Source organism: Tiliqua scincoides, chromosome 2, assembly GCF_035046505.1.
Source record: "Tiliqua scincoides isolate rTilSci1 chromosome 2, rTilSci1.hap2, whole genome shotgun sequence".
Taxonomy (NCBI): Eukaryota; Metazoa; Chordata; class Lepidosauria; order Squamata; family Scincidae; genus Tiliqua; species Tiliqua scincoides.
This window is the reverse complement of record NC_089822.1, coordinates 63,488,353-63,511,258: the sequence shown is the minus strand read 5'-3', so window position 1 is coordinate 63,511,258 and position 22,906 is coordinate 63,488,353. Positions and strand designations below refer to the sequence as shown.

Here is a 22,906-nt window from a genome sequence, read left to right as displayed (position 1 = left end):
CTCTGAATTAATTTGAATCCGTTCAAGTACTCTGCAAAATTCCTGGTCATTTCTTAGACCTTCTCTAGTTTTATTTTGTTTTATAAGAGGACTAGTTGGGCTCATGGTTGGACTTGGTAATAATATGCAGTCATTTTGTAGATAATATTTCTGAAGTCATTTTGCAGAGAACACTAGAAGCAAACGGGATGTGAAAAAGAGAACAGGAACTTTTCTATTCACACTTGCTGGATTGTAGCTTGTAGTCATGTTAGCTCTCCATCATGTGACTGTCCATAGTTAGAACAAATACAGTGAGAAAAATTCCAAGAAGTTTCCAACTTCCTTAACATCAACAATAAATGATTTTAAAGTCCTTCTGTGGCAATGAAGACTTAGTGAAACTTCACTGTTTGTTTTTATTCCACTCACACAGATTCAAAGCCCTCTAAGAGATCTCACAATTGTTGAAACATAATAATAGAATTGTGTCTCAAACCAATCATCTCTAGATTATATCCAAAATTTTTAAACACTGACTCCATATACTGACTACTTGTGTAAAAGCCTATCCTTTTTGGCTATCTGCATATAACGTATGTTAAAGATAAGTCAGTTCTTATACAGTAAGGGAAAAGAAATAAGTACTAATGCTATTTGTGCAGTAGTTCTTGGAGCAATTTTTTACAGTTCATACTTAAAATGGAGACTATATCTCTTTTTCCCTGGGACAAAGAGAGAATTCAGGGAAATCTCTCAGCTCACTTGTTCTTCTGGCTTACACTCTTATTATGGTATTTATGTAGGAAAGCAGTTTCCTTGTATCTAATTAGGAAAGAGGATTGTGTGAATAGCTTCTGCTATGTGGTCCTGTGTTCCTTTGCATTTCCTTAGTTTAATTTTGTGCTTGTAAAGGGAAGATGTTACCAGTGTCATAAGATTGTGATGCAACAACTACAGTTATAATACACAACTACAGTATTTATTCAATCCATAGACAGTATCTTCTTGTATCCCATTTTTGTGTTGGAGAGCTGAAATGACTAGTGAGGTTAAATGATGCAAGAGTAATCCTCTTGTCACAAGGTAACCAAGGCACCTTAATAAGGAAGAAACCTAGGACTACTTGTACCAAGAAATACCAGCATTCTAAAAATATAAGGCCCCTGTCTATAAAGAGAAGAAATATGCAAGACATTTGACTTGTGAAAGCAAGATCCTTAGTTCAAAGCTCAGTATTTGAACCTGTGCTTGGATTTTCTTATTATTCTGCTATGCTGTTTTTCCTTCTTGAGTCAAGCACATAATGGTACAGATTTCAAAAGAGATGTTGGCATTTGAAATGTAAATTGATATTCATTCAAGTAAGTAGTTATTAATATGACATCACACTCTTGAGTCATCTGCATTTAAGAAAATCTAATTCATAATTAGTAATATTTTTCGATCTAGTTTTTCTTGCCTAAATTTGTTTCTATATTATAGCATCAACCAAAGACTGGTCAATTGGGCTCTTACAGCCAAATAAACAAACACTTAACTACAGATACTGCCTTAATCTAGAAATTTCATTATATCTTTCTTGTGTGCATCCCTGCTGACTTGTATGCATCAACTCCTAGATGAATTTCCAGACTCCAGAAATATACCCCACCGTTACCTGAGCTTCCGTTGCTGAGGACTGGTCTCCCCCTTGGAAGGAACGGAGACACTGCCCCTCCAGGGAGAGAATGCACAACTCTTCACAGTACAAAACAAGTAAAGAAATTAATCCTAGAGAATAATCCTAGAGAACTGGGGGTGGGGGGGAGTTTTGAAAAATGGAAACCCCCCCCCACACAACCATAATCTTTAGCCATTTCACAATGTTGTTAATGAAGAAGGAAATGTGTTCATTCGCACAAATTTCATGTACAGGTGGTGTCTTTGTATCCGCTGGGGATCTGTTCCCACCCACCCCTGCGGGATACCGAACTAGACTGGACAGCAAGATGTGCTGTTAGGGACTTCCCGGCCAAACAAAAGGCCGGGCAAAAATGAGTTTTAACCAAGAAGTTGAACCTGTGGTTCCTCCACTGAGCCTACTGCCCTTCTCCATCAGCATTTTGTCAAACAGATTCATTAGCTCGGTGATTAATATTTTGTAAAAGGTATAAAATTGGATTCCCTTTCTGCTAACTACACATATTATTTGTGAAAAAGGGAGAAGGAAAATAAAAATTGACTTTTGGTGCATTCTTAATATCCTTGTAGGTAAAATGTAAATTTCAGTTTGTTTGTTGCCATTGTGTTATAAAGAACTGAAACTGGGGGTTTTTTTTGGATGTCACATTCTGAACAATGCTAGTTTTCTGTATCTGATTACAAATCTTCTGGGACAGCCAGCTCTTGAACTGAGTTCTTTTGTTTCTTTGTCAGCTTATGAAATCTGATCTGGCTTGAGTCTAAGTGTATAAAACTTCCAACTAATAGCAGTCACAACTGGCAAGCAGAATTTGGCAGCAGGGTTAGCATCTCTGTAGGTTGGTATATAGGAAAATGTAACCAAATGTGGGTGCTTGTTTATCTCTTCATCTAGGAACTTGTTTGTTTCAGCTGTTCTATTTGTCATAGGCTCAAGGTGGCTTCCAGCAGAAACAAAACTTTGCACAACTTAACAGTCAGCACCTGTTTGACCCAAACTGAACTGTCAGTGATTTTTATCAGCCAAATACTTTTTTAAAAAAATCACAGAGAGATTGCAAAGGACTTCTGTTCTAGGTGAAGTGATCTGAGGTGGCAGTAAGCCCCCTCACCTTGTGGAGCACCTCTTTCGGGCATTTTGCTGGCAGAATGAATAGTGGGAAAGTATTAGCCAGGTATGGAATTTTTCCATGTGTTTGCACAGTCATATTTGTCTTCATGGGCAGCTAGCTACAGGAGTTGTTTGCAAGTATGACTCTGTAACTGGAAACAAAATAAATATAAAAGTTGACTTGAGTCTCAGTACCACAAGATTTGTTCCTATTTTCACAGTATTTTTAGATTATCAGACTGTAACCAGCATGCTCTGGTTAAGTTAGTGATGCACCACCATTCAAGATATGCAGTAATCTAAATTGTAACATAAAATGAATTTACCAGCCTGTCAGTAAGAATGATTTAAATGTGAACAATAATTCAATAAATTATGTGATGTGTCTCTTGATGCTGTTTACCACCTATTCTCTACACCAGTGGTTCTCAAACCTTTTAGCACTGGGACCCATTTTATTGAATGACAAACTGTGGGGACCCACCAGAAGTGATGTCATTACGCTGGAAGTGACATCATCAAGCAGGAAAATTTTGAACAATCCTAGGCTGCAATCCTATCCTCAGGAGTAAGCCCCATTGACTATCATTGTTTAAAAACATACACATATTAACTTGTTCAAAGTACAGATCTGTACCGTTTCCCCAAATGCAGTCGCATACCATGGTAGCACCAAGTCTAATATATTAAAAATAAAATATTGAATTGAATAGGGATCCACCTGAAATTGGCTCATGACCCACCTAGTGGGTCCTAACCCAGAGTTTGAGAAACACTGCTCTACACTCAAACTGAGCATTATCCAACAATTATTGCACTGATTGTTTTGTTGCTTTCTTTCATTTCTTTGTACATCAGTTGATTATTCGTAGTAGAGGTGTATAATGACACATATCACTATTTTGTCACAGTAGCATACTTATAACACATGGATCTGGTGTGACTATGGTGTTTCTTATCCTTTAAGTATGGCTGCAAGAACAGGGTGTGAGCTTATACATTTCCCCCCTCTCTTTCATGCATGAATCTTCCCTTCCCTTTTAAGTTAATCATGGTATGCATTGGTGTGGATTTAATTAAACCACACCAATTTAAATGTTAAATTTAAATGTTTACTCAGAAGTAAGTTCCATTGAACTTCATAGTAAATGTTCAGAGAACAGTTGTACTGGAGAGCTTTCACCACTGATTGCAATCCAGATTTGATTTTTTGAAATGGTTAGAACCAGTGCAAACATAATGCTGCACGTCATGTGACGTGGGAAGGAAGGGGTGAATTTTGAGCTGGATTCTAAACTATAACTTGCCTTTCAAACCAGAATTAGAAGCTGCACTCAGTTGCAAACTTCTAGTTAGTGAGCAAGTTCTAGTTTGCCCAAACCATGTTTTTCCCAATTTGGATGTACCAGTGAATCTCATTGAGTGAAAGGGGGGTGGAGGAGGGCCTCAAGAGCCACAGACAAGGCTATGAATAGCTAAACCATGGTTTGTAGATTGTATGAGCCTTGCCCACCTTTTCCCCAAAATGACAATTGTGTGTTTCCTCACGTGAGATTTACAACCATTTATTCATCCAGAAATATCTTCTTGGCAGAAGCAACACTAATCCCTCCTCCAACACAGTCAGTCATCCTTTGGCAGACTTTCTGTGTCTGCATGTATCCCAGCAGCACTTGCTAGCGAGGTGGGGCATTTTCCCCATAAGGATTTGCCCTTCTGAGGCCAATACAGCTCCTTCTCAGATTAAGGCAACTGTTTTGTGATATTTCAAACATTAGAGTGAACTGTATTTGTCTAAGTGATCTGTTAAAGATTTTTCAAATAGTTGGTGGAAAACAATTCTTTCATATTAACATGGAAAAAAATACGTATAAACAACTACGCCAAAAATATATTCTCATTAAACGAGAAGTTTACTTCACAGCATTTTATTTTTTAATTTCCCTAAATTTCAGCTACATCTATTAATTTTGCCTTTCACAAAAAAGATTGCCTAAAAAAAGGTGTGTAAATGGAAGACCATTAGACATTCCCTTGTGCCACTTTTATCGCTAAGGTTCTATTCCCTGCATAATGCGTTTTCTACCGTGATTCTGTGTGACCCCATATGGACCAGATGTATAAGTACAATTGCATTTTCTCCTTTTTTTCTCCTAAGAAACTGAACTTAATTTGCCAGTAGTAAATCAAAATAGCACCAAACACTAACCATATCTTTCAGAATATCTTTAAGCGTGTTCCAATTGAAGACAAAAGATGAAAGTGGTAGGAACAGGGTAGATAAAATTGTATCAATTTTTAAAACGTGAGTTACTATGATTCTGATAGCCTTTTCTACAAGGAGTTGGATATAGTCTCACTTGTAAGGAAATTAGATTGGTACCTGATTGTTTTAGAGAACCTGCCTTATGAGTTTTTGTTGTCCTTGTTCATGGTAATTAGTAGTACTTGTGTGTGCTTCTTGTCAATATGGGGGAGCAATAATAGTTCTACAATGCAGAGCACTTCCATAAGTTTGTGAATTGTTTTCTCACCTTTTTCCCCCTTCACACTGCATTCTAAGCAGCAGCTGATAATTTCCTGGCCTGAATACTAAAACAGAAATTTAGCTGTCAGATAATAGGATAATTGGTCAGAAAGATAGTTAATGATTTTTCAAACACAGAACACTTCGGTAGTCTAACGCCAAGCGCCTTGAACAGAGTACATTTAGAGTAGCAATTATCTACTGGTTCAAAGAGAATTTCAGCATCACAAAACAAATTACTGTTATTAAAAGAGGGTACTTATTCTTGCAAAGTGTTGGTGTTGTGTTTCATAGTCAAAAGCTGATCTTGCCCCATGGGGGTGGTGGAGGAAAAAAGTATGTGTACTAGTTCAATATTTTAAGTAGCATTTATTGTAACAATAAGTCCATACCACATGAAAATTAACTATACTTTTGTAACTTGCAGAGTGTCACCTGTGTTTGCAGTACTGGCAACCTTTCCAGGGTATAATAATGAAAACAGTTAACATGCCTCGAATGTAGTGGTTAATCTTTATCAAAAATGGCTCTAGGAGTTTCTTCCCACACTTGGAGATCACAACTGTGGAAAAGTGCTCTCACCTCAATTTGTAGAGGATCTGCATGGCAGCATTTTACAAATCTTGCACTGTATGTGTCACTAACTACTTTGGTTTAGTTATGAAGTAAAATAAAAGTGTTTCAAAATACGTGAACTATGTAATTTTCAAGTGTACAATTGAAATCCAAATACTGAAGTTGTGTATGAACAATGTTTTGATCTACTGTATATATGTTGATACACAGTATTTATAAAAACATTTCAAGAAGCACATAACATGTAGTATAAAGTCTCAAAAGCTAATAATAGGTTAAGAGTCATCTTAGAATAGTAGTCAAACAGTTGCTCATAATCCCTACTAACTGAAAAGACAGAGATGGAGAGACCTGTTAAAGTGATAGCTCTTTTACATTGAGAGCAATGTAGCTCTTTTATAAGTGAGAGCAAGTGTATGTATTCATCCAGCATACATAAGTGAGTTTTATTTAAATAGCTTTGGGTGTCTTTGTTGAAAAGCAGTATATAATATTCTTAGTAGCAGTAATGTTGGGAACTCTTAAGAACACAGTATACTGTATACCAATTAAAAGCTAGGAGTGGTGAAGCATCCCATAAAGTCCTTTATGGATTTGAGTGTAAAATATGAACTTTAAAATTGATATCTGTGTCCTCCAATTGACCTTCTGGCTGGGGTTAAAAGCTGTTTTTATTCTGGTTTGCTTTCCTAATATGCCTTGGTACATATCTGAAATGCCCTCAAATCTCTGGAAATTGTAATGTTAACTTGCTATCTTATGAATATATAGAATAATTGGATTATTGTTTGTCAGATTAACTTCAGAGGAAACACACTTGGGCTCCTATGCACACTTTCATGGAAGTTAGAACTATTGGGATTTACTTGCATAGTATTGTACTGTTGATTGTTCTAGTTCAGGGATGCCCAAACCCTGGCCTGGGGGCCACTTGCGGCCCTTGAGGTCTCCTAATCTGGCCCGCGGGTAGCCCCCAGTCTCCAGTGAACCTCTGGCCCTCCAGAGACTTGTTGGAGCCTGTGATGACCCAATGCAATTGCTCTCAGCGTGAGGGTGACTGTTCAACTTCTTGCATGAGCTGTGGGAGGAGGGCTCCCTTCACTGCTTGCTGTTTCATGTGTGTGATGCAGCAGCAGCGAAAGAAAGGCCGACCTTGCGTTCTGCAAGACCTTTTATAGGCCTTAATCTTATTCCTGAGACCACATTTGTGCCCATAGTCTTTAGTGGTGCACTCTTGGGATCTGTCCTGCATAAGGCCCATGAAGGGCAGTTTGCTGTGAGAATATGAAATCTGGAACTACCCTTTAAAGATGATGCTGCAGCAACCAGGATGTGTGTTTCATATTTGTATGAACTCCTGATGTGTTGCAATTCTAGCAAATATGTGTGTTTGCTGACTAGGGAATGAGTTAAAGAGAAGTAAACAGATTAAGTTATGGGGCACAAAATGTAATTTTATTAGTTTACCTTTAGGTAGTTTAAATCTAGCTAAAATACTTCTGATGGCAGAATACATTTTTCATTGCCTGAAGCTATTACTTTTACTCACATTGCAGTTAAGGATTTTTGTTCTGTGAATCGTGTTTTATAATTAAAAAATTATTCCGCCTGTTTTTTCTCTTAGTGGGCAGTTTGCGGTAGTACGGAAGTGCCGTGAGAAGAGCACAGGTGGACAGTATGCTGCAAAGTTCATCAAGAAACGGAGAACAAAATCCAGCCGTCGGGGAGTGAGTCGAGAAGACATTGAACGAGAAGTAAACATATTAAAAGAAATTCAGCACCCCAATGTGATCACGCTGCATGATGTTTATGAGAACAAAATGGATGTCATTCTTATTCTGGAACTGTGAGTATTTTTCAGATTACTTTGAAAAGACAATTTCAGAAAATCGAAAATGTTGTTTCTGAAAGTGCAACTTCTACAGTTTTTGTTTAGTATTGGGGGAAACTCTATTATAGAGCTCAATGAGATCTGCAACTTGTTGAGAAAATCACTTGCATGAAGTGAAAAATACAAGCGTATTACTGGAGTAATTATGGGAGTACTGTACAGAGGTGTAGCTAGGTCACTTGACACCCGGGGCCCATAAATTTTTGTCACACCATACAACATAATTAATTATTAATTATATTATTTATTTATTTATTGTTAATTAATTCACATTTTTATACCACTCTACCTTTCAACAGCTCAGGGTGGTTTACATGGTTCCTTCCCTTATTTTGTCCTCACATCAACCCTGTGAGGTAGGTGAGACTAAGTGTGTTCTTGCTGACAAGCGTGTTTTCATCAGCGAGAGCATAACGAAACTTGACCCAGCGGGGGCTGATGACCACTGAGCAGAGCCTCTGCTCTGGATCTGTTTTCAATCCAGGTTCCTTCTCATGATATTGGTTTATATTTCTTTTTACCATTTGTAGCCTTGGCCATTTTTGAGTAGTTCTAATTAAGTTGGGGAAGGGTTATAAGTGGGAGGTTTTTTTGTTTTTGTTTTGCAGTGCACATGATGCACAGTAAAAAATCTTTGAAATACTTACTGCATTAAAATTTAGAAATCTGTCATCTGGTCCCATTCCAGTGATGGGCTAAACATATCTCAGTAACTTATTCTTTGTTGCTTCTGCTGAGTATATACTCTTGTTTTTAAAGTCAGTTTCTCTGCTTCTGAAGGCTACCATTTTTCCTATGAGGCACTTTTATCTCTTTAAATACATAAATTCTATACTTTGACTCCTCATCAGACCACAATTATTCTGTCAGTGTCAAGCTGAACTCAGTATAGGTTTTTGAGACATTAATATGCACAGGCTTTAATAAAACGTGCAGTACACCGCAATTGTATAGCTGAACCGCTTATGTTAAGTGTGTACATATAGCATGAAGTAGTTATGTGGAATTCCGTTTATAAGGCACTCCAAACTCCAGGGCACTTTTAATATTAAGCCATTTGTTTGTTAATGGTTAACTATTACAGATCTTGGCTGCAATTCTGTGCATGTGTCTAGTATTTAAAATAGCATTCTCTTCTTGGGCTGGGTATCAAGAGAAAATTTTTTAAAACACTCTCCCAGTCAAGGCTTGTTTTAGAGTGTTGTCCCATGTTTTGCTTTCCTGACGTAGTGATAGCACTTTTGTATGGCCAGGATTCAGTGAGATCAAAACGAGGATTCATCATCTACATCCGGCTGCACATTGGTGGGGTGTAAATTGATTTAATGGAAAATTTCTACCAGATCAGTTGTAGAAACCAGCTCTTGTTACCAACTTTCCATCACATGAGAGAGTCACTGCAGACCACCTTATTATCCTTTAGAACACCCCCTTTTCTCCCGCAACCAGAGTTAAGCGTGCTCAGTCCCTGGTGTCATTTCAGCATACTCCACCCATTTTGCCTTTTCCCTTTTGTTTCACAATGTTCCCTCAGTTCTCAAAGTGAAGGGTGGGATGGTTATGTCATTTTTTGAACTGGTGATACCTGCATGATACCATCAGTGAGCTCAGGTGCCCAATTATAGTGGTGACATCAGCCATTTGGGGGATCATGTGTGACTAGGTAGCAGAGTGTCAAAGTCTGCTTGGTTGACAGCAATTTAAATTTATATTGGGTTCAATATCCTCTCTCCACTTTGCACCCCAGTACAAATTAAAGTAATTTAATGAAGCAGATTGGTTCACCTGTTCAGTAAATTGATTCTTCCTCCATCTTTCATTTAAATAAATTAAAAAAATTAGAAGATACCTCTAATTTTAGTTGGGCAACTATTATCTCTAATCTCAGTTGGGCAAACTAATGGCCAACAGCTTCCCCCCCCCCCCCATGCAGCCATGCCAGAGGAGCATACACTATTTCCATGGGGGGGGGGGAAGGATTGGTAAGGTCTCCTTGGTTTAAGTGAATGTGTGCTCATTGACCAGGAGGAAAGCCTTCATTGCCACCATGGAACTCCTCAGATGCACACCTGCTGTTTAGCAGACTTAAATTTGAGGTGTGTAATGACAGTGATAAGAGAAAAAGGCTGGATTGGGATATCAGAGCATGCAAGTGTTCCACTGTCATAAAGCTGTCTGAGCACCAGCCCATTCCATGGAAGAGTTGAGCCATAAGAGAACCAGTAATCAGAACCAGCTTCAATCAGTAAGGAATATGTGCCAAGTAAATTCAGTGGAGTAAAGCAGCAGAGAGAAAAATAGGTGCTTTTGTTCTTAATTTAGAACTTTCAAAGGTAACTTTTAAATCCTGGGAAAAATAGAAGAGGTAAGAAAGGGAATTTGTTTTCTTCAAAAAAGATAAGAGTTGTATTTATCTTGGAAATCTGTTTTTTACTGAACTATCATACAGCAGCAGATGAACAAAAAATTGATATTGTAGTAGATAGAGCCTTCATTTTGGAAGTAGTTGCCAGCTACTAGCATAATAACATTATTGGATCACCCTAATGTGTATTAGGTCTGCCAAGGAGATGTTTTCAGTCCCTGGGAATTCACTGTATAATGCGGAGTCTACCTGTTTTTTTTCTGTTTTTGTCACATGGTTGTACTTTCTATGCTTGGCATCAGAGTTGGCCCATATCGCATCTATTCCTTCCAAACACACTCTCATTTCTTCATTTGGTGTATAGTAACAGGGAGGATTTTGTACATGCATCGTTCCATAGCATTCCTGTAACTAGGTGATTCTTTGCTAATGTTCAGTTAATGTAATAGCTCTGTGCACAGAGTAAGCATGACATGACTAGAATATATTCCCTTTTATTCTTAATAGTGTTTATCATTAAGTAAACAATTCTCTTGCCAACAGAAGGTCAACAAAGATGTTTTCCTTGCTTTGAAGTATTCTGGTCAAATGTTCTTGGTACCTGGCTGTTCATGTAACAGATGGCAAAACCTACTTATTCTCATGTCACATTAAGAATCCCATCCAATGCAGTTCATGGTGAGTCATGTTTCATGACAAAGTTGGGTAAAGGTAGTTAAAAATGTGATACAGATTTTATTAATGTAATTTCCATCTGTCGTCCTCTCGCCATTGGTTATATTAGCATTACGGCAATATGCTGTTGGGCAGCTCAGTCCTGAGCTGCCCGGGGCTCCCAGGCTTGGCGGCACTGAGATGGGCTGCTGCTGGTTCCTGCACCTCCCGAGCTACGGTGGGAGGCGCCTCGGGAGAAGGGAACTTTTGTCCCCTTTCCCTGAGTAAGGTAAGCAGCCCTGAAATGGTAAGATACCCGCCTCCCATCCCTCCCCCAGGCATGCCTCCAGCCCGCCCCCCTCCCCGCATCACACCTCCCCATCATGCCTGCTCCCCGCCCTCTCTCCACCCCCGTCAGCCTCCCCCCTCCCTGGAACGACTCCTCTCCGCCCCATCCCTGCCCCACCTACCATTCCGCAGCTCGTGGTCCGGGAGACCACCAAGCCACGGAAGCTGGGCAACCGCTCCGCGCTAGCCCAGCACCAGCTGGCGCTGGGGTAGCACCAGCAGGAGCCCGGCGGTGAGGCTGGCAAATGTGCCTTGCGGCATGTTTGCAACAGTGCTCAGTGGCACGGAGCCTTGCCTCCGAGCACAGGATTGGGCCCTAAGGTGGCTATCTTGTTCAGTCTTTTTCAGGCTTACTTTCTTCTCAGCTGCTTCTCTGAGTTTTTCTCCTGAATTCATGTTTTTCTTCCTGTACTTTTCACATTTTTTTCTACCGTCTCTTGGTGACTTAAGTAACTTACAGTCCAATCCTGTCTTCTCTTTAAATATTAGTTCTGAAGATGTGTGCTCTATCTTTCAGTTGAATGATCCTCAAGATACTTGACCACATTGCTGTAATAACAGACCCCATGCAACTCAGCATTCTTTAGTCCTCTGGCAGATTGCGGAAGTAATCTCAGTAGTCCTGTAGCAATTGGTTGCTGGAGCAGATTGTTCTCCCTTGCAGGAAAGGGAATGCAACCACCCTGCATTTTCCCCTTCAGTGGTTGGAGGTCAGGCTGCTCTTCCCTTGCCACAAAGGTTTTCCTAGAGGCAGTTGCCTTTTGTCCATTGACAGAGACCAGAATGTGCTTCCTTTGAGTTCTGCACTCCCTGGCAACTGGCAACATTTTTGTTTAATAGCTATGCCCCTTGCCTTGTAAAAGTTGTTCCTAGTTTCCATGCAATTCTTAGTGAGCACATATAAAGTTGCTTCTGCTTCAGTCTTTTGCCAACCTCTTAACGAAACACATGGAAACAGAAAGTGAATCAGCAAATGTCTTTTTTCTATTAACAAAAAACTAGGACTATTAAGCCTATTGCAAAATCTTTAATCATTTACATTTATTCAGTTGGTTCAATTTAAAGATGTTTGCATATTTCTAAAATCTTAGTTATAGATGCATTTTTCAAATGCTTCCTAGTGAAGTAAACTAAGGCTGCAACCCTCTGTCCCACCTACTTGGAAGAACTTCACATTGTACTCAGTGGAACTTCTGATGCTGACCATACGTACGTAGGATTGGGTTGGAAAGCTGTCACTTATTGTTAAAATGAAAGGCCACTGTATTTCTCCCCCCCCCCCACTCTCTATAACAAAACAGAATCAAAACTGCATTTTGAAAAATAAATAAGGTACACTTAGCTCTGAGCTGATCTGACCTTTCTCATTAAAACTTGCCTATATTGATTACAATTAGGCCCCACTAATGAACTAAAAGCTCTTTAGCTGATTGATATGTCAATTTTTTTCATGTCTGCAAGGCTTAAACATTTTTAAATGGTTAATTGTAATGTTCTGTTAAAATCTTCATTGTTTCACTTACCGAAGTGCATTTCTCTTATGTGATGTGATAACAGATACTACATGTTGAACCAAGTGCTGCTTTTTGATCTAGCCACGCAACTAACAATTCAGAGCTCATGTTTCCTGTGTATTGGTGATTTGCTATTTGGAACTCTATCATGTTAATCTTAAGATTTTTTTTAATGTGTTCACTACTTTAAATGGAAGTCATTTTAATTTGGTAAAACACAGGGCTTAAAATTCTCTGTGGCACAATAAATCTACAGCTGATACCTAATTATTTAATCAGTTCATTAATAAAGGCATGTAAGTACAAGGATACTAGCTCATTAAGCAATAAGGCTGCTGTTTTTCTAAGCGAATCCATGTCAAGGTTAATGTTAAAGATCTATAATGATATCTTATGGGATGCTGCCTTTCATCTTGACACTTGGGTAAAATAAGGTTTTTTATAGTTTGAAAAATAATTATATATGGAATTTGATACATTTTTCCTCCCAAAGGAAGTGTTGACTGCAAGTATCTTCCCCCCCCCTTTCAATTGGCTCTTTATAAAATCATTACTGTGCTGAAGATGCTTAGAGTAGAACTGATGGCAATTCCACATGTTAGCTTGCTGTTGGCCTCTTTCCATTCCTGTGCATATATACAAATAAAACCTTGATTCTAAAGATTCTCAAGCGTCAGGAGAAAGTATATTAATACTTTTCCATAAACTTTTGTGCAGTTGAAGGGTTTCTCATCATGCTGTGCCATTGCAGAATGATAAAGATGGTGTATAAAGGAGGTATGGTCTGTAGCATAGACCAGGGGTGCATCAAACATTTTGGCAGGAGGGCTGCATCATCTCTTTGACACTGTGTCGGGGGCTGAAGAAAAAAACAAATTTGCATTTCAAATTTGAATAAATTCATATAAATGAATACATTACAGATGGAACTTATATGAACAAATGAATTTTACTGAACTTTATAATACAAATACACATGAGAACTATAATACAGGCAAAACGCATGAGAACTGTGAACTTTGAGCACTGTGAACTTTCAGTGGGAGTGGTGGAGCTGTTGTCTTGATCTCAATAGTCCATTGTAATCTGGTACTAGTTTGGAGGAGCCAATGATCAGTAATGACTTCAAATGCTCATCAGTTAATGTGGACCTGTATTTTGATTTTACATATTTCATTCTTGAAAATGTCTACTCTCAGAGGTATGTTGTCCCAAAAATAGAGAAAGATCCACGAGCAAATTCTTTCAAATTTGGGAATTTCTCAGGCTGCAGAGATTTATAGAATTGTGCCAGGTCTCCTTCCTTGTGCCTTGCTCTCAGCAGATCATTTGACTGCAATTCAATTATTTCCATTTGGAACCGACCTGGCAGTCTGTCCACATCACAGTCAAAGGGATTCTGAAACATTTTTATTTCCTCTGCGTGAGCATCCGGAGGAAGCATTAGAGAAGCGTTCTGTGAATTGTTTGTGCAGCTCCCTGACTTTTCTGCAGCAAATGATGATGAAAATGCTGCTCCACTCTCAGCACGCAGTTTTGCACAGGTGGGTAAGTACACCAAGTTCTGGTGTTGTACATTCCTTCCAAGGAGCAGCAATTTGGACCTGAATGTCTTCACAAGTGAGAAGACATCACTGATTAGATTGTTTTCTCTTTGCATACTGATATTGAGTTGGTATAAGAGTTGATACTCTTCTTGTTTTTTGTCCAACTAACCCTTTCTTCATCCTAGACATGTTCTTTCCTCCATCAATCATCACACATTTCAGCTTACTCCAGCCCAGTTTGTATTCTAAGACTTTTCTAATTCTTTGAAGATGTCTTCTCCAGTTGTTGTGCTTTGCCAAGTCTGTGCACTGATGCCAAGTCTTGAGTCACATTAAATTCGCTGACTGCACCATGGAAGAACACCAGTAGCTATGAGGTGTCACACACATCTGTAGACTCGTCGAGAGCCAGACAGTATACCTGAAACTGGCTTGCCTTGTCTACAGTTTGATGGACAATGTTGTTTCCAATATCTTCTAATCTTCAAGTTACAGTACTTCATGACAGACTCACCATGTTGAAAACACTTTCATAACCTGGGGTCATCTCTTCCACCATATCCACTGCACAGCCTTTGATTAGTTCTGCATCTGTGAATGGCTTCCCCCTTCTAGACAATCTGTATGTCACCTTGTAACTGGCCTTGGTCACAGCTTTATTCTCTGTTCTCCTGTGCGTGAACACAGCACGCTGTGACTCCAAATTTCGTTTGAGTTGCTCCAGTTTCTCAGAATGCTGTGCTCCTGTGTACTGCGAGTATGTCCTCTCATGCTTGGTCTCATATTGGCGGCGCAGATTTTATTCCTTGAGAACAGCAACGTTCTCATTGCAGATAAGGCACAGGGCTTTCTCGTTGCAGTGTGTGAAAAAGTACTTGGTGCCCCATTCTGGGTTGAAAAGACGGCCCTCACTGTCCACTTTTCTCCTCTTTCTATTCATACCTGAGGGAAGTAATGAGACAGCAGTATTAGTAATGTCTCTGATGTGTGTGTGCTCTCTCTCTCTCTCTCTCTCTCTCTCACACACACACACCAACCACAGGAACCTGCCTCTTGGCCAGGAAAAAGCATACAGACAAAGCCAGAAATACATGGAGACATAAGCTGACTCTGAGGCAGGATGCCCCCACACATATCACTTGTTCAGAAACAGGCAGGATGTGCCCTGAAGCACACACCTTTTGGCAAGGAAGAAAAGTCAAGGAACGCATGGAAACATCAGTGACAGAATAGTGGAGCTAAGTACACGTTTTTCTGCACAAAACCCCACCCAAAAGAAAGAGGAGAATTTAAAATATAAAAGCAGATATATCTGAGGGATGAAATGGGAAACAGAAGAGGGGGTGTTGCCCACCACACGTGGCCACAGCAACAGAGCAAGCATTTTAAAAACCAGAGGCAGACAATGCAGGGGAGGTGTGCATCTTTTTATCCAGGGAAAGGGGGGGGGCAGAGGAGGGGAACCACAGGAAAAGTTCCACAACAGAGCAAGCACATATTTTGGGCGGGAAGGTTGCAGGCAGCAGTAAAAAAGGAATAAAGTTTTTTAAAATAGAGACTCACTCTTTGCTTCGCACCAAAGTTATTTAGGGAGGGAGCCTTGTAGGTGAGGGTGGTGGCTGCTACTGCTTTGCAGTGGCGGCAGAGCAGTCTTTCGCCGGTACCTGCCGCTGGGCAGTGGCGGTAGAGGCAGAGCAGTCGCTTGCCCGCTCTCCCCAGTACCTGCTGCTGTGCGGTGGCGGCAGAGGCAGAGTAGTCTCTCACCCGGTCTCCGCGGTACTTGCTTCTGTGCGTCGGTGGCGCACACCCGCGCTTTGCTGGCAAAGTGCCTGCCTTCCCGCTTGCACGCCCGCCTGCCCAACCTCCCTCGTGGAGGTGGCGACGCAGGCGCTCTGTCTTTCCCTGCTGCTTCAGGCTCCACGTGTTGCCCGGGAGCCTGGCAGGGAAAGACTAACCCAGCACGTGCGCATGCAAGGGCTTTCAGCAATAAGGTAACGCAAGACCTGCAAGTCTCATGTTACTTTAAGGCTATAAGAGGCCCTGCACAGATGCTGGGCTGGTCTTTCCCTCGCTGCTGGCAGCAAGGGAAAGACATACCGGGAGCTCACACACTGGGTCAGTGCAGGCTATGGTGATCCTTCCGCGGGCTGTGTGCCCATTGGAGGCACACGACCCACTTGGGGGCCGGATGGGGACCCACCACGAGCCACAAGTGGCCCGCGGGCCGGGGTTTGGGCACCCTGGCATACATCAATATTGCAGTAGACCAATATTTTGAGCAAAGAATTGCACAGATGCTTGTACAAATGCTTCAACTTCTCTGGATTTGAGGCCACTTTATTTTTATTTTTGCTTATTTACTGGTATATAGCCTGTCTTTCCCATGTAAGATGGCTTAGAGATTCCACGCTAAGATGTACAATAAGATGTGAAACAATAAATAAAATCATTAATAAGAACAATAAAACCATGGGGGGGGGAACTATTTAAACCAAAGCACAGAGGGCAGACAACAAAAACATTCTGAGTCCTCACCAAAATAATGCTCTTCAGGTATTGCACTTTTACTTATATGGGTACAGCCAATCTGTGTGCTGAAAAGTCTTCTGCTACCTTTGAATTCAAGTCATTGCTACCAATGAACCTTTGGAATAAGAGAAGATTTAAATAATAATGCCTTCTTTGGTAGAGTAGCCTTATGAATTACAAACCTTTGGGCTTTGGGGGTGGAGAATGTTGTGTTTACATAATGAATTCTTGCTGTTTCTACCTTGGGTGCAATAATCACTGTGCTGTTGTTTACTGGACTAGCTTTTTCCCCCCACGCAGATTATTCAGTGTGTAAGGAAAAGTAAACTTTAAAGTGGTTATGAACTTCTATAGGACATTTGGTGTCCTGAATGAGAGTGGACCTTCTGTGACCAGATGCTCAGGGATTGTGTGTAGAACTGTTGATGTGCAATAGCTTGGATTCTCCTCTCTGTTTTTATGTGGAAGAGACATGTGGAAAAACTAAGAGCCTAGAAACACTTCATAATTTTCAGTTCCTCTTACACTACAACAGGAGGGGCACAGCTCAGTGGTAGAGCACATGCTTTAGGTGCATAATGTTCCAGGTTCAATCCCTGGCATTTTCTGGCAGGGTGGGGAAAGACTTTTGGAGAATGGCAGTCAGTAAATTACAATACTTCTTGTCAGTATACAATACTGGGCCAGATGACCTAGTGGTCTGACTTGGCGTAAGATAGCTCCTTATGTTTCTAGTCTACCAGTTCAGCGTCTGTCAATGGATAATGAATAGGTTCCCAAACTGAGGTGCTGTGACACCCCAGCCAGGGAAGCTCTTTCATTGTCCCCTAGGGGATGGGGTGACAGCAGTGGCAGCAACGCTATTGTCATGATTGTGCTACTGCCGGGGGGGGGGGGGGGGAAGGAATTTTTAAAACTTTCCTAGGGGTCGATATTATTATTATTAATTATTATTAACAGTATTTATTCAACAAAAAGTTCACAAAGCGGTTTACAGAGAAAAATCATATAACTAAATGGCTCCCTGTCCCAAAAAAGCTCACAATCTAAAAGATGCAAATGAATACCAGCAGACAGCCACTAGAACAGACAGTGCTGGGGGGAGGTGGGCCAGTTACTCTCCCCCTGCTAAAAAATGGCTCGATATGGCTCTCTGAAGGGTTCAGGGAGACTGCAATCCCCTGTGGAGCTCTCCCTGCACCTCCAAAGTACTGTAAAAGGAGAGAAAACAACTTCCGGTTTCATGATGAAAACTGGAAGTGTTTTTTTCCCTTTTTCAGGACTTTGGAGGTGCGAGGAGAGTTGCAGAGGGTGTTGCAGGCTCCCTAGACCTTCCAGAGAGCCATAGCAACCCCTAAGTAAGTTTTTAAAACCCCTTGCCCCCCATACCATGATTGATATTGGTAATCATGTTACTGCCTTTGCTCTTCCCCTGTAAATAAGTAAGCACTTACCTCAGATCCCAAACTCCCAAAGAGTTTGGGAACCACTGGGTTAATGGTATCTGCTGTATGCTAACTGCACTCTGTCCTTTTTTATGTTTAGAGAAAATGGTCATAAAAGCATTTAAGTATGAATGTAAGAGTGCTTAGCAGAAGATAATTTTCTGATGGTGAATAAGAAACCTGCAGTATCCATATGTGGTCTGAATTGAGTGTAATTATGTGCTGTGCTTATTTGAAATGTCTTGAGTCTGTGGGTGGCAGTCGCTCTGCTCTTTGGCTAATCAGTGTTCAAGCATATACTGTGCAGTCCTTTTAAGAAGCCTTGTAGAATTTACTTAACTTCTATCAGAAAATTAGAACGATTATGATAAAAATTTCTTACTTGATGTCATAAATATGCTGTGAATAAAATGTCTCGTAAGAAAACAGTGTGGCCTCTGATTTTAGAAGCATGTTTTCTTTTAGTCGCAATATAGCTTGGAGTATATTTACATGGTAATTTTGTCAAGAATAAATTGTTCATCTTATTAGTGTCATATTAATAGTTTTCCTGCTTCCTTCAGAAATAGTTTGTCATCATTAAAGTGATTATAAAGGTGAATTCTTTAAAGTAAAATGTAAACATTTCACTTGTTTCATTATGGGTGAAACATGGATGTTCTTCACATCTTGATTTTGTTTTTTGGTTTGCCCTTGAGCTTTTTTAAAACCAACCAACTGCTCAAGCTTAGCATTGCATATGCTGCTGCATTATAAAAAGCAGCAATGCAAAGAGATGTAAGATATGTTAGCTTACCTGTGAGTCTTTTTCACTCTCATCCTCCTTATATGATGATGTCTCCCTATTTTTAGTGATTGTATCTTTCCTTCATTTTGTGTCAAGTATCTTTTTTCATACACAACTGATGCTTTCTCTCTTCCTCTTCCTTTTCCCATTCTATTTAGCATTTCTTTGATAATAATATTTATATACTGGTTTTCAAACAAAACATAGTTCACAAAATATTTTATACAGCAAAAGAGATGAAAAGAGAATACCCATTTTCTTAATCCTTAAATGTTCCTTTCTTTCAATGAACAGTCTGTTCTTTGCTGTTTGCTTTTAAATGTTGTTCCTGGTATTTTTCTCCACTATATTTGACTTACATAAAGGTTAATTGCTCTTGTAATGTGTATATGCATTGGTTCTTATCTCTTCCCTGAATAATGTTTACCTTAAATTTATCTAGTAAAGCAGTGTTGCATTCCTAGTTCAGACCTATTTGATTAACCACTAAATTATACTAACAGTACAGACCTCCTCAGGAGGGTAGGGAAGAACTTTGGCATATTCATATATAGGTTGTGTGTTCTGTATCTGGAACACTTTGGACCAGAAACGTTCTTACACAAAGAATGAACGTACTGTTGGCATGGTCTGTACTGTCCGGTGTGGGTGAGGCCCCGTGCAAGGCCCCCCCCCCAAGCCTTTTGGAGGCACTTTGCAGAGCTCCACAGTGCCTTGCACAGCCTAAGGCCAGGGATTGCTTCCTAATGCCCCACATGCCTCGTGTGATGCTGGCCAGCATGCAAAATGGTCAAAAGAATAAAAATAAACATGTCCACACCACCCAGAATGCATTGCACTATGCCAACTGGCTCCTGCCAGCACACAAGATGGTAAATAAAATTTAAAAAACTATGTCCGCGTGCTAAACTTTTTCTGATTTCGGAATACTCCAGGGCAGGAGGTCTGCTCTAGAGAGTAGAGCTGCCATTATGCATGAAGATATCATCTGAAGGTTGCCTGTTCAAGGTCACCAGAAGCCCCGGGAACAGCAAGACCTTGATAAGCTGAGCTCTTTTGGGTGAAAATCAAAAGAAGCCAGCTCTGAAGCTCTTTGTGTGGGAGGAGATGGCAGCCAGAATATGACCAGACTGTGAGAAGATCCACCTGGAATGTAGTCGGTTCTTGAAAGATAGTTCCTTATAAAAACGCCTTCAGGGGTTTAGAGAAAGCCTGCCCACGTAAACCGCTTTGAATAAAGCCATAGGAACAATCCAATGACCAGAAAGGCTGTATATAAATACCTGGTGGTGTTGGTGTTGGTGGTGTTCTGTTTTTGGCATTCCAGATTATGGGGTGATCAAACTGTTCTAAAAATATTTGTAAAATGGAATTGTATTCTATAAAACTAACTGAAAGTGGAAAGGGACAACTATACTATGAGAGCAGCAACAGCAAACATCAAATTGTTGCTGATGTAATACCACTAATTGCTGAATTAGAGCAATAAGGAGCTGGCTGTGGAATTATGTGTATTCCCTTCTATTCTGGACTATATACATACATACTATACATCATCCCTGCTGTGCTCTATCTTGGTTAAACATTACTCAAGGAGTGGTATTAACCAGTTTTAAGCAAGCAAGTCTTCCCACCCATCTTGTTCAGTGCAGCTGAAGCCTTGCTTCATATTCCTCATTCCTTCTGATATTTTGAGGGACATACATGTGACAGAAACATTTTGATTACAACCCCTACATTGTGAAACTTCCCCCTTGAGGCCCATTTGGTCCCCCTTCCTGGTTTTTTTTGTGTGTTTTTTTTAAACTTAACTGCCAGGGTAAACGTTTCTGTGTTATATTTAGTTGAATTCCATCAAATTGATTTGGTGATTCTGTGCTCTGTTTCTGTAGCTGTCAGTTTGATTTTTGTGGTGGTGGTGTTTACCTATGCACTCCCCAAATAAGCATTCTAGACACAGGCTTAGGAATTATGGGCCACTTTATTCCAAAAACAATAAAATCTGCAGGAGAGATTGTTCCAAACACCCATCCTGCAGGCACTAAGCCTGAGGAAGCTAACATTTATCCCCATGAAACGGACATATCCATCTGATTCCAAATAAAACTCGGGTAAACCCGAAGTTGGCTTATCATCATCAACCCCAAAGGGTCAAGGTGGCAGGACAACTTCAATTGCCTCTAGGCAATCCCCAGAGGGATCAAACTCATGCCACCAAGGGAGGTGCCAGCCTGCCTCACTGACGCAGTGGGAATCATTTATGCGTGCTTCTGTCCTATCCCTTGATGTCGCTCACCTTAGCATGGACACCAATGAACCACGTCTACCTACCCTGCCAGCATGATATCTGCCAAAGTGACCAATTCAGAACTGAAAAAAATCAAGAATAAATATCCATTCCCTGTTAAAAAAACAAAAACCCGTAGATAGTCTGGGGTAGGCAGAAAACTGAACCTTCATGCCAATGTGGCTAACAGCAAAAAATTCCTACCCAGCTCCCTAAACCAGCTAGTCTCAGACTGTACCATTGGCGGACAGGTGGGTGCCGATGTTCAAGAGTGAACTGCACCACGAGGCAAGCCCCAGCAACAATGTGCAGCTCGCCCTTCCCCTAAGAGGCTCCATGCAGCCAATCAGACTGCTAAATTTGTGCCTCTGTCTCCGTGCCCCAGGGATGCTGTGCCAAAGGTGCTGACGCACTTACATAGCATGACACCAACATTATCATCTTGTACTGATTTTATTGAATTGTTGTATATTTTGGATTTTGTTAACTGCCTTGAGGGTCATTTTTGGAACTGGAAATGTTGGGTAGAAATCCCCTGAACTATATATAGTTAAACCTAACCAAGATTCCTGATACATGACCTGAAGGTAGTTTCAGATCCCAAGTTAGGAAGGAACCCTTGATAGCCTTAATTGTGCTTAAAATTACTGCTGGTGTAATTGTAGACACAGCAGAGTGCATGTTCAGGATAGAGAGAGATCCTCCAACCTACTACAGATTGCTTAATCATTGTTATCTAGATATGGTTGTGTTACCTGTACACCAGTTCACCATGAAGTAAGAGTGATACTACATCATTAGTAGTATAGTGATTGTACATCATTAAAGGCATGAGAGAGTTTGGTTTTTGAGGTGGTATGGTCTCAGATTTCCTGCTTGGCTGTCACCTAAAACCTGCATATTTTTCAAAATGAAATGTAAATGGATATGAATGCTTCAGTAAGAGCATTAGTTGAAACAGCCAGAATGGTTCGGAACAAAACCTTTGGATGTTTGTGTGTTCCTGTTCAAATGCAAATGGTTAAATGGTTGCTACAAACTTAGTACATGAAGAATAGGAAAAAAATTACTATTCACTTATACACATTTCTGAAATGCTTCAGTAAGTAGGAGTTAGTTACAGCAACTAATATCCTAATGTAGAAAACGTATACATTTGGTTTGTCTTCTACATCAGGTTAGGCTAGGTTGTCTTCATTTTGAAGAGAGATTATAGAAATCAAGAATTGATTTTAAGAAAGCAGAGAAGGCATTGTTATTGCCTTCAAGAAATATGTTAAATGAACACACATTTTTCACATGCCATTCTGTGGAATCCTCCACTGCTATTGGTAGTAAATGCTATTATATAGCTAGATTTTGAGAGAGAAAGCGAGATGACAAATGAATGCAAAATGCATCAGGTTCTGAGCTATAGGTGGACTGTTTGGATTGATGTACATAGTTGTAACATGTAACACTGTTTTTCACTCTCACTGCATCTTTGTCCAATCTTTTTGTTTAATACTAACTTTACAGAATAAGAACTCTATAAAAATCTTTTGCACATTGATGGAGTTAAGCAAAATATGTATTAGGGTGGCCAGTGGTTCCAGAAAGAAAGATGATAATTTGGGGCCACTTTGCACTGGCCATGATATAGGGTACAGTACTTTGAGTAATG

The 22,906-nt window shown here is 40.2% G+C and overlaps 1 protein-coding gene across 2 annotated transcripts in view; it reads left to right on the top strand.

Moving 5' to 3' along the window:
- DAPK1 (death associated protein kinase 1) overlaps positions 1 to 22,906 on the top strand; it is a 94,288-nt gene that overhangs the window by 23,449 nt on the left and 47,933 nt on the right. For both annotated transcript variants that reach the window (XR_010793682.1, XM_066613647.1), the window contains exon 3: positions 7,501 to 7,722. Coding sequence is in view for 1 of the 2 variants with exons in the window: in XM_066613647.1 (XP_066469744.1) it covers positions 7,501 to 7,722 (222 nt within the window). In the remaining variant the exon portion in view is untranslated. The remainder of the gene's footprint in view (positions 1 to 7,500; positions 7,723 to 22,906) is intronic.